This window comes from Catharus ustulatus, chromosome 2, assembly GCF_009819885.2.
Source record: "Catharus ustulatus isolate bCatUst1 chromosome 2, bCatUst1.pri.v2, whole genome shotgun sequence".
In the NCBI taxonomy this organism is placed as follows: Eukaryota; Metazoa; Chordata; class Aves; order Passeriformes; family Turdidae; genus Catharus; species Catharus ustulatus.
In genome coordinates, this window is record NC_046222.1 from 10,409,975 (window position 1) to 10,427,839 (window position 17,865).

Genomic DNA, 17,865 nt, shown 5'->3' on the forward strand with positions numbered 1-17,865 from the left:
ACTAACATCTCCTTTGGGGGTTCAGAATTGTGGGTGGTGAATGTTGGAGAGAATGCTGATGTGATGCTGTACTTACTGAGGGGAACCAGAACGTGCTTGACATCTTCCAAGCTCTGTGTACTTGTTTTCTTTGTTCGGACCAATTTCTGCAATCTTTTTAATGTTCCTCTGGACTCAGCTTTGTTGTCTGGTTCTGTACCCTGACAAAAAAAAAAAAAAATCCAAAACAAAACAAGACATTAAAATAATTCAAATCCTAAAAATAAAAACTAAGGGTAACATGGTGTTTGTCTTGAGAATGACAAAGTGTAGGATTCTAAGATCTGATCATTGACACTGTGCTTTGAAAGTCAGGTTTTTCCTTGATTCAGATGAATAGGTTAAAAAGGGAGAAAAGGCAACTCACAAGAAACATCAAGCTTAGGCTGGTGTTCATATTGTTGTTTACATATCACTTTCCTTGAATACCTGAGCATTACCTAATAAAATAAACATATACCCACACCCCAACAAATCTGAAACTGCCTAATTCTTTCAGGAACTGTTATTATAAAATAATCTTAGTTACGTAAAATATTACCATAATTATTGTTATTATGTGTCTAGATACACCTTTCAGGGCTACCTTCATGGGTGATAAAAATCACAGTGATGCTGATGGAGCCTATGTTGGTTTCTTTCCTTAAGGACAGGACCCTAGGAGTCCTCCTCCTTTAATCACAATAATGTAAAAGTTCCCAGAGTGGATAGCACTTGGTTTAAACTCCCTCCTTCTTAGCAGCATGTTACATGTTCTGGAAACTGGGAATCAACCACAGAAGCAGAGCAGGAAGCCAGAGAATTGGCACCTTTTCATGTCTCCAGTGTCTCTTGTAAGCCATGGCCTCATCAGTGTCTTAGTTCCGCAGGGAATTTTGCAGCTATCCCTGAAAGCTGCACATCAGTCTCAAAGTGCCACAAACTGAACTTGTTACAGGGCAAATTAAAACCAAAGACACTTTCCACAAGTTCAGCTGGTGACCTGCAGCTACTGGTTGGTGCCCAGCAGAGAGGATGTGAGCACAGGTGGACCCCCATAGGACACAGTGTGCCCCCAGCTCACCAGCACCAACAATTCTGCTGAGCTCTTCCTGTCCTTCACCTGTGCGCAGATTTCCTTCCTCTTCCAAATTCAGAGAGCAGGGATGCATTTTTACCTTAGCAAGAGAAACTGAGGTGCAATTTTTCAGTCTCTCATTGTGAGATGTCTTTGCAAAATAAATCACATGGTTTAAAATGCTAATACTGCTCTCATATTAGATCTCTTGTAGCAATAATAATTTGTTCACTTATAAGTAACGACACAAAAGCAACATGATGACTTTGATTTATGATCTGGGGTTTCCATCATGGAGACATCAAGATAAATGGAAGATAATCTATTCAGATAATTTCATTAATGGCAAACTCTAATCCTCTTTTCCTTAAAAGCACTCATTTCATAGAGTCTATTGTTAGGGAAAAGTCATAAGTGCTTAAATAATAAATGCAGTAACTCTCATGGAGAAAAAAAAAGCTCAATCAGTATCAGCTGGTGGTGAGATAGCTTCCAAATTTACAGTATTTTATTTTGGCTTACCTAAGCATCTAAATGTGGAATTTTGTCTGCCTATCCAAACATTCTTTAATGTAGAAACCTGACAATCAGGTGATCTGTGCTTTGCCCCATTCTATAAGCAAAGCTATCTATAAGGACAGAATTCCTGCATGAATAAGAACCAAGAATATTATTGATTTCCCTACTTAATGGGTTTTAGTGATGAAAAATCATGTCACATCACAAATCAAAATGAATTGTGTAAAAAAATAAATCACAGGCTGCCCTTTAGTTGCAAATAATTTGCATGAAGTGTGCAGGAATACTTAAGCACAAAATAATATACATTTTAAAAATGCACTTCTAAAATGCATTACAGAAGAAAGACCTAAATTGTGTCTGATAAACTCTTTCCAGTTTATACAAAGGTATTTTAAACACCTTAGAAACCTTTGCACAGTGAGATATTATGAGGATTAACCTGGTGACAGAAATACAGCAATTTGGAAGCTAAGTGTAAAACACTGCTGGTCAGATTCCTGCAATCTCAGTCCTGTTGAGCACTCTCTTTCCTGGGTGTAACTGCATTAATTTCAATAAAACTACTTGCACAGCATGTCACTTCTCAGCATAAAGAATTTAGTCATGGCACAGTCTAATCTCTGTGATTTTTCTTCAACTGCTTTGCCTTTCCCAAAGAAGTGCAATGATTTAATTATGACTACCAATGCACTTAAATTCAGAGAATAGTGTAATAGTGCAAAGACAAAAATTAGTGTGTGTTTACTGTGTCCACAGTGCTAATTGTTATGGTACCATAAAAATGTTTGGAAAGTTCCAGTAATAACATGGCTGCACATAATTAATATTAAAATAGTATGTGATGATAGACAAGTTCTTACTCTGTTTGAAGGAGTTCTGTGAAATGCACCAAATTTGGATAAATTTTCTGTTAAAAATGTCATTATAGCCATGGTCAGCCAGTGAATAGAGAAGCACTGTGCAGACTTTTTTCATGTGCTCCTGCCCATATATATCTGACCTTTAAATATTCCCATGATGTTGGTCTGGTACTCCAACTAGTTTAAAATGAGTACAGAGTAAAACTAAGCAGCCTAGGATAATAGGCAGATTCTTTCCTGGGAATCACAGCAATAATACAATATTCTATAAATGATGAAGAAATATAATGGTTAATAGCAAAGCAATAATAAGCTATTCTACAGAAGACTAAGAGATATCATGATTAATTACTTGGGTGTGGATAAAGATCTTTCAGCTTTTGGAGAAGGATCATATAGCACAGGAAAAACCAGCCTGTTCTTCCCAGCTGTTGGTGAAAAAATACACAATTTTCATGGCAACTTACCATTTCACTGTTACCAGGCACACCTGGATTGTGAACTCGTGGTGGGATCCATTGCTCATAGTTTATCACCTAGATAGTAAGAAAAGTAAAATAAAAAAATATAATTTATATAAGATGAATAAGCATATATAGCACCATGTAATTAAACATAGAAAAGAGCTCAGCAGTTTTTCAGGCTGGTACTGTGTGGATATGAATGTAAAAGACTGACTTTCACAAACAGCCACACATTGAAATTATGTTGGTATTGAGCTGTCTTGATTTCCTCAATAATTTGGGAGTCAGTAATGCCTTGGAGACATCACAGTGAAAATGATACCATGGCAGATCTGTGCATTATAGAATGGGATCCTTGGATCTCATCCTAGATCTTGGCTTTTCATGCTCAATGAACAGGAAAGCCAGAGAAGACTTCCCCCAGCTGAGGAGCATCACTGGTGCAGTTCTAAAAAGGGTCTTGCTTAGTTCACCTCATTTCTCCTGGGATGTTTAGCACCAGGGGTGTGAGTTTGAACTGGATTATCAATGTGCAGAAAATGGGACAATCTCAGAACTAGCACAAGACTATTCACACTTCCATCATCTGCCCATCAGCCATGTGTTGGTCACTGTGTCCTCAGGAGAGGAACACCAGAGGAATGCACCTTCCTTGGGGCACTGCTGCAGTCCCCAGGGGCAAGCCTGCCAGTGCCTACAGCTCAGCAGGAAAGTGATGAACACTGGCCTTTTTCCTTCATGAATATGAATGGCACGTTGAAGGCTGAATGCAACCTAAGAATTTACGTGAGAAATGAGGCATGAAACATTTCTGAAAATGTATTAGCCCAAAGACTGCGTTACTTGATATTTTATGTCCTTCCCAATATGCTACAAAGGCTTCGAGCCATCAGGGGAGCCCTGCTAGACATGAGTAAATAAGAACAAAGGTATGAAAAATAAATGCAGAAAGTAAAGGCACTTTTTATGGTAAGGTACAATTGTTGCAGTGGTGCTCATGCTATATCCCTCAACCTGTACTTCTGTTTCAAGAACCATTTTCCAGCACTTACAGAAGGAATGGGATGAATGAATGTCAATTTAGGAAATGGAGAAGGATTAAAGCTTTTGTGAAGCACTAATGGAAACTTATTTGCTTTCTCTTTCCCCTATTTCTTTTTCCTTCAACAAGAGGGAAAAAAATCTGAGGTGTTCACCTGTGCTACTTACTCCTGCTTGTAAATTTGTAAATTTGCCTCTTCCATGGCACACAGAATCACAAACTCCCAGAGACTGGCTGAGGTAGGAATGCACTTTTGGGGATTGCCTAGTTTAGCTCCCTGCTCAGAACTGGTCACCAGAGCAAGCTGCACAGGTCCATCTCCTGCCAGGAATGTCTCCAAAGATGAACTTTGTATGTCCCCTCCACGAAGCTTCATCAGTGTCTGACCACCTCTTACAGTGGAAGAGTGCTTTCTTTATGTTAAGTGAAATTTCCTGTATCCCAGTTTGTGCCCTTTGCTCCATCACATTCCTGGGAGCAGCAGCCTGTAATTCCCTGGACTTTCTGGGACAGCTCAGCTGTGTGAGCTATCCCACCCAGTTTTGTGATCCTGAGGCTGCAGTTGTGCAATTGCATAACTTCTAATTCCTCCTGTCTGCTCCCCATGCTGTGTGCATCAGCAGACAGGCGCTTCATAAGGACACTCATTTGTGCTGATTTTGCAGAAAAAGCTTCCCCCATAATGCTGTTCTCTCAGCATTTCCTTGTTTGTGTGTGTAATGTAGTGCAGCAAATGAATGCAGAGATAATCAGACTGTTTTGGAGGCTTAAAAGAGAATTCTATCAATGTTGCATAGATGATAATGAAAACAAGAGGCAGCAATCACTAAAATTCAAAATAATGACATTAAACCTGATTTTTTTTAAAAGCAAGTGCAATAGCTCTTAAACTGATACCAAAGTTTGGAGGGACACAAGTCCCCATAGTTCATCCTTCACCTGAAAAAAGCAGCTTCAAATGCTTTGAGAAGTCAAAAAAAAGGACTTTCCTTCTAAAATGGGGCAAATGGTTCATGGGGAAAAGTTTTAAGGGATTTTATGGGAACTGATACCAAAAGCAAACATAGGCCTTATTTCCTTTTTCCCTCCATAGCCTGTCATGAGGAATGACCTCTGGGATCTTTACCAGGAGCCAGTCCAAAAGCTGTCATGGCAGAATAGGGGCAGAACCAGAGATCCCTCCCACTAAGGGAAGAACTACTGTAGGAAATCAAAGCATAATCTTTCTCCACAATGCTTGAAAATGAGAGAAAAGAAATCAGAGAATGAGAGATGCAAAAGAAAAAGAGTTCTTTCCTTCTTTCCTTCCTCCTCAGGTACTTTTTTGTCAGCTGGGAGAGGAGATAATCATGGGAACAAGCTAGCAGTGCAGAGACAGATAAACCCTGGGGGAAAGCAGGAGACACCTGGGACACACTGACTTTGCAGGCACCAGTTTCCAATATTATTATCTGTCCCACAATATGCAGATCATTTGACTCTTTTTTTTACCCTGACTTTGACCTACACTGGAGCTGCCTAAGCATTGGGTCTTCACAGTTCTCTGTCTTATCTCAGATGCCTTAAGGGTGATGAATATACTTTTTTTTTTCTTGATTTTAACCTAAACATCTAAAACGAATTCTGACATTGTATAGAAACAACAGAGGAAACTCAGCTCAGAGCTTTTTCTAAAGTTTAATCCTCACCTTGGATTTAAAACTTTTCTGCAAAAGAAAATTTAATAGATTTTCAGCTTCTAAAGAATTGTATTGCATTAATTCCTAATTTAGAACACACAGATATATACAGGTGTGTTACACATTTTTAGTCCCAAACTGGGTAAACTGTTGTGTCCTGTGAAATCAGCAGAGCTAAACTGGTTTGCCACAGATTGGAACTGAAGTCAAACATTATCAGAGAAAACATTGGACTGGAAGTGAAATAGAACCCAAACACCAGTCATTCCAATTCCAGAGCTACAAGTTTTTCTCCTCACCTCTGCTGTTCACCAGCTAATGGGTTATCACCTACTTTTATGTTGTTGCTAGATTATGCAAGCCCAGGGGTCAGAATTCATTAATTCCTTGTGCCAGTGGGATGACTAATACAGATTTAGGAAGAAGAGATGTGGTATAAGTTTATAGAAATTCAGAGAGCATTAGGATACATATGCCAATATGGATCATGCAAGACAGATCTAAACACTTATTACAGATCCTGCCAGACACAGCTCTAGTACATCAATTTAGCAGAAATGTATTCACTCAGGGAAGGAAAAGATTTTCTAGGCAATGAAATCCATATGGCCTGCATAAGAAAAATTATGAACAACTTTGGAAGTCACCAGAGTCTTCTTTTAAAATCAGCTTCTAAAACACAGAGGCATACTGAGTATGAAGTTTAGGCTAGGCAAATGCTGAATGGAAACAAGAAATGGAATTTTATTTGAATGAAAATTGAGATTCTGAAAAAACAAAGGAGTAGTTGTTTCACCTGACATGTTGTTTCTTCTATCTTCTTTCCTTGGAGTAAATGTATTCCATCAGCAATAATATTATCTTCTGTGAATTATGACCAAAAAAGAGAAAACATGCTTTAAAATGTCCTGCTTTATGTTTTTACGAGGAAAATCATTTGAATTGCACTTGATGTTTTGAACTGACATTTTGACTCTCTGAAGTTAATCTTATATCATTTAAGCATACATTTTATCCTAAACTGCTTTGAAGTGAGACTGCAGAACAAATTGGCAAACCGACTCACAGAAAGAAAACTCATTTGTGCTTATTTCTTCTTCTGTACTCAATACTCAGTTTACTAACCCAGACCCCCCCTGTGACTTTCCTCTTGCCCTGCTAATTTACAGCAGCAAAGTCCAGAATATTCATATGAAAAATGAAGGGCAAAAATGATCTTTTCAACTGAGATCTGTTTAGCTTAGATTAGATCAGAAATTGTTTTCAAAGGATGAATGTCCTCCCATCTCTTACAATAAATGAATGTTTGGATGGGAAGAGTATTAACCTTCACTACAATAAGCAATAAAAGGTCAAACAAGTCTGAAAAAATTATTTTAAGCAAGCTTTCTTTGAAAGATCTACTTTTGCTCCCAACCTTAAGGGAAAGCACCCAGTACTGTACAACTGTAGGACAGCCCTAGTGATTCCATCAGAACAGATATCAGGATCACTCAGATATTTTGCAGGGAGAAAAAAAAAATGGAAAAAAATCTGCTAAGCATATCACATTTTATAAAGTCACTAGAAAACAGCAGGAATGTGTTGGGGTTTCTTTTCCCATTAATCCTAATTTGGCATCTTTATTGTTTCTGTGGAATATCTTACAGCATCAGTGGTTCTCCTGTTTGCAAAAGGACAGCTTATTTAAAATATAGATCCCCAAAAACTAACTGTAGGCAGGTGAGACTGATTGCATAGTATTCCCTACAATTAACAGGAAAAGAAAGAGTAATTCAGGGAATAATTCTGAGTGACTTCGATTCCTTAGCTATCACATGGAAAAAGCATCTGAATGTGATCATTAAAATTTATATTCAAAGATCCTGGTCCAGATTTTGTCTTAAGCACCTACCAATCTCCCTGAAGTCTCTGAGGGCCTGGTGTCTGACAATCTGGTGGTTTATTTCATTATATAGCTAGCTGGACTTCCAGGAGCACCACGACTCATGTTAAGCAGTGCTCATGCAACACCAAATTAACATCACTGGGTTCTTTCTGGTCCTCAGGATAGCTTGTTTTCATCTCCTGCAGGCATCTCTGTACTCTTCATCCCTATGCTCTCTGAGCCTAATCTGGAAATTAAATCTTGCAGTGTTCAGCTCTTTGCCCCAAAGTCCTCTTACAGTCTAATCCAAAACACAATTATTGAGTAGCTGTTTGCAGCTGAATCACAAACAGTTGTGGGGAAACATAATTCCCTTAATCTGAAAGACTACATGCAGTGACACTGCTTTTGACTTAATATTGTTCAAACCCAAATTAAAACAGCAAGTTAGTAAAGCAAACCTCAGTGGTCCCACCAACCTTAGTTTTTGTTAGCTGTAATAACCTGCACCCACAGTGCTCTTACATCTTGCTCTCCAGCCCAGTGAATAATGGAATAAGGTATTTGTGTAAAAAAAACCCCAAACAACAACAACCAACCAACAACAAAAACATGCAAAAAATATAAATGAACTTCAAATAGAGCTGCAGTGCTCTTGTCTTCCTTGTCTGGCAAAGGTACCAGCCACTCTTCTGTGGAATGGGTTAGGACCAGTGGAGAGTTACATCCACTGGCTCTGAGAGGTGCCAATTCTTTCCTGTTTGTCTCCATAATCCTTCATGGAAGCCCAATGAGTGTGACTTCCACAGTCAAACTTTTCAACAATGATGCTTTAAGGATGGGAAATGTCAGGCTGATGATTTGGGTTTGGCCTTGTGAGCAAAGGGAGGTGTTTCCACTACGGTGTCTGTGGGATAAATACGTGTTCACTGTGTTTTCATCCTGGAAAATTTGGGTTTGCAGATGTAACAATGCACATGCTGTCATTAAGGGCTTCATCCAAAGGCTTCCATTGTCTGTGGATGTCTCTGCAATTATTTCAGTGAGATTTGAGACAGGTCTGTGGATACAGCTCAGAAGTAAGCAGAGAAGTCTATGGTGACCACCATAGATGGCATTTTAAATATAACAGAAATTCATTTTGTGCAATAGACTTGCAGCCCTTGAAGGATTATCTCTGCTCAGAGAAAAGTTTGATCAATAGTGACGAATTATCTTGATCAATAGTGATACACTGTGAATCTCCTTGCAAAGGTTTTCACTGCTGTGTGAAGGGGACTTCCCTTGAAGTAATTTTACTGCAGTAGGGGAAAGGGAGATTTTTATTTAGCTGCCAGCTTTGCTTCCTGTTCCCTCTGGGCCCCTGCCCTTCAATTACAACACTTGTCAGCTTTTAAAATGTGCACTGCTTCTTTTGCATGCTTTGGATATTTAAAAGGGTAAAAAATGCCTGGAGTAGAAAAGACTTTGGAGGAAGGTCAAAAAGTTCTGCTTTCTCATTCAGCCTTTCCCCACTTCCAATCCAGCAACCTCTGGAATGTCATTGAAAGAATCATTCCAAAATGGTTTTGGTTAAAAGTAAGACTTGTCAGGAGAGGAATGCCCAGTATTTCTTTCACCTATCATTAGAACCTCTTCCTTGCAAGCCAAGGATACTTACTGAAGGTCGCTTTTCCCCTTGCTAATTCAGTACAAGAATTCCTCTAAATCTTCCTGTCATCTCTTATTTCTGGTTCAAGAAACCAAATTTCCCCATAGATGGGCAAATGTGATATATATTGCAATTCCAGATCTATTTCCAAACATCTCAGTGTTTAACTTCAAGTGGTGAACTGAACGAAATTCAGGAGGAAAGTTGGTGCCCTGTCCTTTGCTTTCTTTGACACATCCAGATAATAGTGGAATCTCCTATCAGTGGATGATCTCTAGACCATTTGTGCAGGAGATATTCCCACATTTTTTGGTTTAAATTGAGAACAAGACATACTTCCACATTAATCTCACATATCTTAGTTTCTCCTTCTGCTGAGCCTTGTCTGGTTTGGTCTGATTAAGCAACACTAAGAGATCTATCAACTTTGAAAAGTACAAATATAAATGCCATTCCTGGAAGCAACATCAAGCAGATTATCAAAGCATTTTGATTTTTAAAGTCCAGTTTGTGTTTAAATAGGTCAGGTGACTGCTCATTTGTAAATACTCAATGTTGTTTTAATGAATTTATATTGGTACACTCTTAAGCAGTGTCATAAGCAACTTCCCATGCATTAGTTGTAAGGTTGTTTTCATAAAGTTTATCAGAACAGGTTTAGAAAGAGAATCAGACAAAGTACTTGCACCTAAAATTTTGCCAGCTCTCTTTTGCACCTGCCACAAAAAGTTTCTTCTGAGAAGAGCTGCATCCTTTCCCTGTTGGATATCTGGAGCTGTGTTAAACATCCAGAAAACACAGATTACTGTGGCTGGCAAGCCCTACACAGCACAACTGTGCCAATTTACTTTAGGGAAAGTCTCCTATGGACTACAGAGTGAATTACCCATAAAGTATGTCCTTAGCTTTCCAGTTTTAAGGTAAGCTTTATTTTAACTACTTTTACCCCTCTTGAGGACAAAATAAACCTCTAAAAGATCTGACAAATTATTTAGCTGGATTATTGGTGAAAATGAGAAATTTTCCTTTTTAAATACTTTGCTGAAAATGCAAAATCAGCTGAAATCTGTTTAGCAATTACCTTCAAGCTGACAGTGCCTTCTTATGTAGGAATCATTCTCCGGCTTCCTGGAACCCTGCCAAAGTGTGCCATTCACATTTTTCCTGTCTAAAGTAAAAGCACAGAGAGGAGTCACCTGAATTCACAGCAAACCTGTGAAATTACAGGAAATTCTACAAAAAATAGCATCAGCAAATCAAACAAGCTTGCAGACACTGGAGCATCTGCTCAGACATGGAAATGAACTGATGATTTTCAAATATAGGAATTTTGATGGATGGATAGATGGATGGATGCATGGATAATATTTAGTATGGTCAGACTTCAAGTTTTATCATCTTTTGCTGTGGTCTAATACCTCATTTAACACTGTTAACACATGGTCAGGATGATGGCTTTCTTAACCCTGGATTTAAGACCTAGCATCCCATAGAATATCTGCCTTTGTTTTGCTTCCAGGAATTGTATAATACTAATGCTATTACTATTACTATTAATAATACTAATACTAATACTAACTAATACTAATACTAATACTAATACTAATAATTATTGTTATTGTTATTGTTTAAGTCCACCATTACCAAACTGGTGCATTTGCAAGGAATAGCATCAAAGATGCTCACAGTGATGCCCCATGGACACCAAGGATTGGGCTGTCTCAGCCTGGATGGCTGAACTAGGCTGGCTTTGAGAAAGACATGGCCATTCTCCTGCTCCCTCAGTGAATTTCAAAGTGCTCATGCTTCACAACACACAGACAACTATTTGGAGTTTGTGCTTTCTGGGTTTGTTTGGTTTCGTTTTGTTGAGTATTATTTAATGCTAGGTTTCACTCAGAATTTTTTTTTCTTTGTGAAAGCTCTTGTTGATCCTGTCAGCTGCTGGGAATTCATTACAGCCTGTTTGCTGTGGACCAAATGACAATGTCCTGCATGAAAGTGCTCCCAGTGCAGGGCTGCAGAGTGAGGCATTAACACAGGGGAGCTTTCATCTATCTGAGACACATTGTGAAATAAAGCCACATCATTACAGCTACATACAATACCTTTTATACTCAGCAGGACAACTAAACCAAAACTCCAAAGAATAAATGAAAGCATGATAACAGGAAGCTCTCACTGAAAAAAAAAATCCAGGAAATTTTACTTTTAAGAAGTTGATGATTTTTTCCTATGGAGTATTTACAAGATAGAACCCATTGAAACACAAGTGTAGATAACAATACACAGTGTCAGGATGGGTTTAACAAAACCCCTGAATTTCCTTCTTGGTGATCTTGTTTGTGAAAATTCTCACAAAATAGTTTAAAATGGGAAAGGGCAAGGGACCTGAATTTTCCTAGATCAGAGACATTTCAGTGTTTTATTGAAATGATTAAAAGAAGCACTGGACATGCTGAGTATTTCTAATGTTATCCATAACAGGTTCTTCATCACAATGTAGTTTCTATATTTAACTAGTTTTCTTTTTTCTCTATCTACCTGCAAATGTGTGTGTGGAAAGCAGGGAAGAAGGGAGAATATATTGATAGCTTAATTCTATTTTCTCCTTTCCTTTGCATTTGCTCCAACTGATGTAAAACAAATTAGACTCTTAATTAAAGTTGGTTCTCTGAGATTAGCAAGTAAACAGTAGATGATTTAAGCAGCTACTAACCAAATGCTTCATTTTCAGACATGGACTTCTGGATGGATCTAAAAGAATTAAAAGAATTTACCATTAGCTGAAAGTCAGAATGAAAAAAATTAAAGCGTGTTTAATGAAATATGGGTATTTTCAAACTAATTCTTCAAAGCAGGGCACAGGGATTTAGCTGTGTTATTCCCACTGGCTTTAATTGGAGTTACTGTCCCATTCACCCAATCATCTACTCCCACACAGCACACAAAGCTCTGGAAGCATCTGAGGTTCCATTCTGCAAGGACATGTGAAACAGGTTTCTTTTTGAAATGCAGAATTCATGTTGGAATCTGGGGAGCCCATCAGGAAGAAGAGATGCTTTCCTTTAGACATGATCTGAGGCGTCCTACAACTTTTAGAATTATGGCCTTAAGTTTGGTGGCATGATAACAGATTGAAACAGAGATTGATAGGAACATACCATCCCCAGGACCCTGATTGACATTTTATTGCCCCAGTAAAACCTTGAGCTTTTTGCACATTTACATCAAGGATTATTCCTAATTCATGCTTCCATCTGTGGTCAGTAGTTCATAGAGGACCACCTGAAGAATAGACTAACTTAACAGAGCGGGAAAAAAAATCCTTGAGTAAAAGTTAATTTGTTTAACTTTATCCATTAAAAAAACAGAGAAGAGTAGTTTATGAGCAGTGGTTATAGTGGGTGAGAGTAGGGATTGTCTAATCTGTGACAATGATCAGTAGAAGGGAAAAGCACAAAATTTGGGACCCCTCTCCCATCCTCAGTCATGTAGGTGCTGAGGGGATTTCTGAGCAAGAGGGTGCAGCTAAACAGTTGTGGGTTTTTACAGAAACTGCTCTGTACCCACTAGTTCCTTTTAAATTTATTGGATGTTGTGATTCCAGAATTCCACAGTTACATTCTTATTGTCTAAACAAGGAATATTTATGGTATTTCTGCTACTCCATATAATTTGGTACTTCCTTTTTGCACCATTGTATGGATCAGAGAATGATTAATTCCTTGGTCACTTCATCCATATCTACACGGAAGGTCAATGGGAAAACTTCCACATTTTCACTGGGAGTGCCACACCAGGATAGTGACGGCTAGATATGATGAAATAATTTTCATTGCAAAATATTTTCATGTTGATTCAACCTACTAAACTATTTTCTTCCAGTTCACTTTTTTTTTTTTTTTTTTTTTTTTTGTAAATTGATCAGTCACATTATCTCAACATTCTTTCTAAATTCTGAAATATTTTTTACAAGAGGATTAGGTTTCAAAGAGAATAGTTTCATTTGCATTGTAAAATTTGACATTTGAGCTATTGACTGCTATTTTTTTCCCTAGGCCAGACCTAGTTCTGATCTGAGCAGGACACTTTCAGGCATCCAAGTGATTTTATCATATTTGGTAGAGCTTGGTAAGGCCTGAGAAATCCATGAGTAAAAGAGTTATGTCCATATTTTAATTAATGAAATTTTGGGAGGAGTTTCATGGACCCCTGAGTAGGGACATGTAGTTGAGATCTCACAGATAAGTGCATGTCTCTGTGTTCAAAGCTGATAAGTTACTAGTGCATTTATCAGATGACAAGAAATAGATTAAAAGTCTTATTTAAGACAAAAGAGCTCTTAATTTTCTTATAAATCTTCACCCATTTTGAGATTATTTTAGCAGGAGACACAGATAACATTGATGTTCTGAATTTAGTGGGGCCCCACCTACAAATGAAGAAAACAAAAACCAACAAAAACTCCAGGGATTTTCATGTCTGTCACAGCAGACAGATGAGATCTGTCTGTATCATTCCATTAGGCAGGATTTCAGATTTCATTTGGAGGGGTCCACTTCAGTAGTGCAATAGACTTCAACATGAAGCAAAAATAGAATTTTCAAAACAAATTCCTCTGCCTGCTAATAAATATTGATCATTAGCCCAAACCATAGCATTGTGTTTATGAATGGATTCAAAACATGCTGCTATCACAAAAATGATTCATAAAATTATGTCTGACCTGCTTTATCCAAATCATTTTGCAAAGGATTTTTTTACATGGATTAAAACCACAACAACAACAATAAAAAAAACTCTTCAGGAGATTATCAGGTCAATGGTGCAAGCATGCTATAAAATAGGTTACCACTTCAATCTCTCAGAAAAGCAGACATATGGTTAAACCAAGCTCAGATTAACTGCATTTGATTTTAGCTGTCCTGGTTCTCATCTTTTGGAAGAAAGCTGTGTGGAAATGAAAAAGTCATGGCAAAAGAGCCTTAGTAATGCATTACAAGCTTGCTGTGTGCTCTTCAACTGCAACATTAATACGTGTACTCTATGAGAATGAAAGCAACGTTGGCAAACATTAATAAAACAACAAGGATGGAAGGTACAGACAAATATAGTGACACTTGTAGACCTTGAACTGGTCTCAACTTACTTTCTTTTTTTGGTCAGTGTGTTCTCAAAGTCAGGGAACTCCTTTTAAAAAGATAGAGAAAAAAGGTCCATGAAAATCAAAACTGTTTATTCCAAATATATTGGTCTTGTCACAGAAAAGACAATGAATTATATACTTTTGATGTGTGTTTTTTAATATCCACTAACATTTTCAGTCTTTCCTTTTCCAACAGCTGAAGCTGTGGAGGATGCAGTGCAGCACAGAATATATGTAATTATGTGTCCTGATTTCAGGAGGCTTCAGTTGTTCATGGCTCTCAGGAAGATGACAACCATAATACCCCTGAAAAACCAGAGAATTATGCTCATACCCCAGGAATTAATATTTCTTCCACAATATGATTCTTTGAGACTTTATGAGGATTAAAATACCCACACCTTGCAATGGGTTGAGGTTTCCTGACAGACATGGGACACAGACTCTGTAAAACCAAATGAGCAGGGAAATGTGGAAGAGGGCAGGAAACTGCAGATAAAATTGGAAGCTCTGAAGGGGACCAAATCAGAATCAAACACTGGCCTGGAGGCAAGATCACACAGCCCCCAGGGCCCAGACAATAAATATTTATAGCCTGACAAGGTGTGAGAAGGAGGAGAAGTGATGTAGCTGTCGAAAGAAAGAACAAAAACGTGTCTTGCTGGGCAAATGGTACCAAAACATCTCAATGCATGTTTGCTGTGCAGTTAACCATGGACTTGAGGTTAATTTTAACTGTAGGAAAACGTAAGGATGTCATGCTAGGACAGAAGAGACCTCTGTCTCTATATTATTGTGATATCTCCTTAGTCAGGATATCAAAGCACTGTGTCACTTTCTTATTTATTTCTTCCAGCCTGAAAAGCAGGAACTGGGTTAAAAATGTCTGTGATGGTACCACTTCAATCTGTTCTGCAACAAGAGGCATTAAAAAATAATATAACCATTCATTATTTTATAAATCTGAAAACTTAGTCTAACTGGACCTATTTTTCATAATATTATGTTTAATTTATTTCATTCTTGTAACTGCATCAGCATGACTCTGACCACAGTAATTTAAAAATGTCATCCAGGTTGCATGATAAAATCCCAAAACCTGTACTACATAAAACCATGTAAATGCATAATTGAGCATTTTATATTTCTCCCCTCCTCTCAGTCAAACTCATTATAGATTTTTTAATCTTTTTCAGGGAGTGTATTAAGAAAAGGCTGTTTTCCTGTGCTGTTATTTTAGCTGAGTGTAGGAGGTCCTTTTAGCATGACTGTTTGTGAATGTTAATAATTATATGCAGTTTCCACTTTTTTTTTAATTTTTTTTTTTTTTGCCTGTGTCGATTTGCTTACAGATACTGCATGTAGATCAATAATACAATTTATCACTCACTTTGAAATAATGTAAGCAATGTAAGATAAATTTCTTGCTGAAAAAATGTCAGCATTTTAGTCTCAGGACAAGTATTTTCAATAAATAAGAGAAATTACTAACTGAGGTGCACAAAAATAGAGAAGTTTAAAAAAATTTTAAAAAGTGATTTTAAGGCTTCTTTAAAAGGATAGTGTCCAAATTTCACTGAAAAATATCAAATCTTTGATTTCAAACAGTTTGAACAGTTTGGTTTGTTAAGGGGAGCACTGTGCATGGAGGTCAGAAACCAAAGGGTATTGTAACTTAAAATCCATGTATGATCCAGGGAAAAAATTCAAGACAGGCCACATTGTGGCAATATATCTTGAAAGATTTGTTTCTTGAAGATATCTTCACACAGCAAAAAGCTGGAGTAGGCCATGAAACAGGGTCATTATCTTTTGCTCCACAACTTGAAACCAATTCTTAAAGTCCAGCAAAGTTGCATTGCTGACAGTACACCACCTATTGAGGTGATGACTGATGTGAGTTCACAGGATATCATGGGATGCCGTGCCAAAATAAGGTATGTTGTGGACTTAAATGGCCAATTAAAAATGGCACCTTTCATTCAACATACTCTTTCTGCTATTTCTGAATCAGGTGGCTAAATTGGGGTACAAGAGTAAATTGCTCTGGTTTGTACTTTTTCAAAGTAGCTTTTCAGTATTGACTACATTTAAAATTATATGTAAGTTTAAAATGACACTAGTTTTTAAAATTGTATTTTATGTTAGAATGTAAATAAAGCTCTATTCTCCACATTCTATAAAGAGCATAATTATCTTGTTTATGGGAACAATCCTTTCCTTCCTTATCCCAAATGTGAACAATCCATTTCCTAGAATAAAACCTGCACATGTGAAACCCTGCACGATGAAATTATTGATTAAGCCCTTTTCTTCCTGATTTTATCAAAGAACTCTGAATTAAGGAATTGAATTAAACCCTCTGGTGTTTCCAAGCTGGATGGGAAAAGCTCATGCTCCTCTATGTGTTAATACTTGCAAACAGGGAAATGACCATTTCAGGTAACCAGCCCTCTTCCTTCCCTCGCTGGGATCAAAGGCCAATTATAACACTGCAGATTAAGGCAGGTATCACAACTGATTTTGATATCCTTGGCAACAGCTTGGAGCAACTGATGAATTTTTTGGCACTCTTCTGATATACAGGGTAGTCAATCATATCGCAGTCAGCAGTTCAAAAATACGTGGATCTTATGACATTTGGCGATTGCAGTCTGACAGGATATATATGAGGATGGTTTTTGTACTGGAGACTCTTCCCCTGCGAAGCTGGAGACAGCTCATGAGGTAGAAGACTGTAACACCAGGTGACAAGAGGTGGAAATTCAGTTTCCCAGTTAATAGCAAATTTACAGGCAGAGTACCTATGTGATTCATTACGTGCTCATGGCTACCAGCTGTTTCTGAGGAAGGTCCAATTCAGATTTGCTATGCATGAAGTACAAAAACAAATCCATAAATCTACTTTTTTCTTGCTTTCTGAGGATATTACTGAAGCTGAGCAACAGGCAAAGTAATCACAAAGTTAACAGGCCAATTCTCCAAGAGGATTAAAATCAAAAGGCAAATGTGCATAACAGGCTTAAGATAGTACCACAGAAACCCAGAGTGGAAACATTTCTGGCAAATAATTCTGGATACTAAACAGGTCTCTGGAGTTATGTGAAGGAGAAGAACAGAGTACATGAAAGGAAGATTTTTCTTCATACAGGATGTGTCATTTGGGCAGATGTTTGGCCAGGAGCAAAAAGAGCCGAGGTTCAAAAAGGAATGTCCAAAGTCTATGTTCAGTGAATTATGTCCTGCACAGCTTCAGTGACCACACTACCCTGCATTTCCCACATCTCCAGAAGAATTTCACAGCCCAGCCATGATTAGGACAAATCACAACAGCCAAGTTCACTGCAAGAAAATCACTACCTCATTGCATTACAAGGAAGAATTTTCTCTAGCCCTAGTCACCCTTATTAAATGTGAGGGAAGCTCATTCTGGATGCCTGTCCCGTTGATTTTGAAGTTGTAAAGGAAGAAGGAAGGGGCAAATCCTCCTGAGGAGGAAGTTGCTGTGCTGGGCTGCTCCACCCTTTGGGGATTT

General features: G+C 37.9%; 1 protein-coding gene across 1 annotated transcript in view; it reads right to left on the reverse strand.

Moving 5' to 3' along the window:
- The window catches only part of LOC116992500 (SAM domain-containing protein SAMSN-1-like), an 84,424-nt gene that overhangs the window by 55,423 nt on the left and 11,136 nt on the right, over positions 1-17,865 (reverse strand). Inside the window, exons 3-8 of the mRNA XM_033052191.2 lie at positions 14,334-14,374; positions 11,901-11,938; positions 10,263-10,349; positions 6,460-6,527; positions 2,946-3,014; positions 77-200 (exon numbers count right to left, since the gene is read on the reverse strand). Coding sequence (XP_032908082.2) covers positions 77-200; positions 2,946-3,014; positions 6,460-6,527; positions 10,263-10,349; positions 11,901-11,938; positions 14,334-14,374 — 427 coding nt within the window. The remainder of the gene's footprint in view (positions 1-76; positions 201-2,945; positions 3,015-6,459; positions 6,528-10,262; positions 10,350-11,900; positions 11,939-14,333; positions 14,375-17,865) is intronic.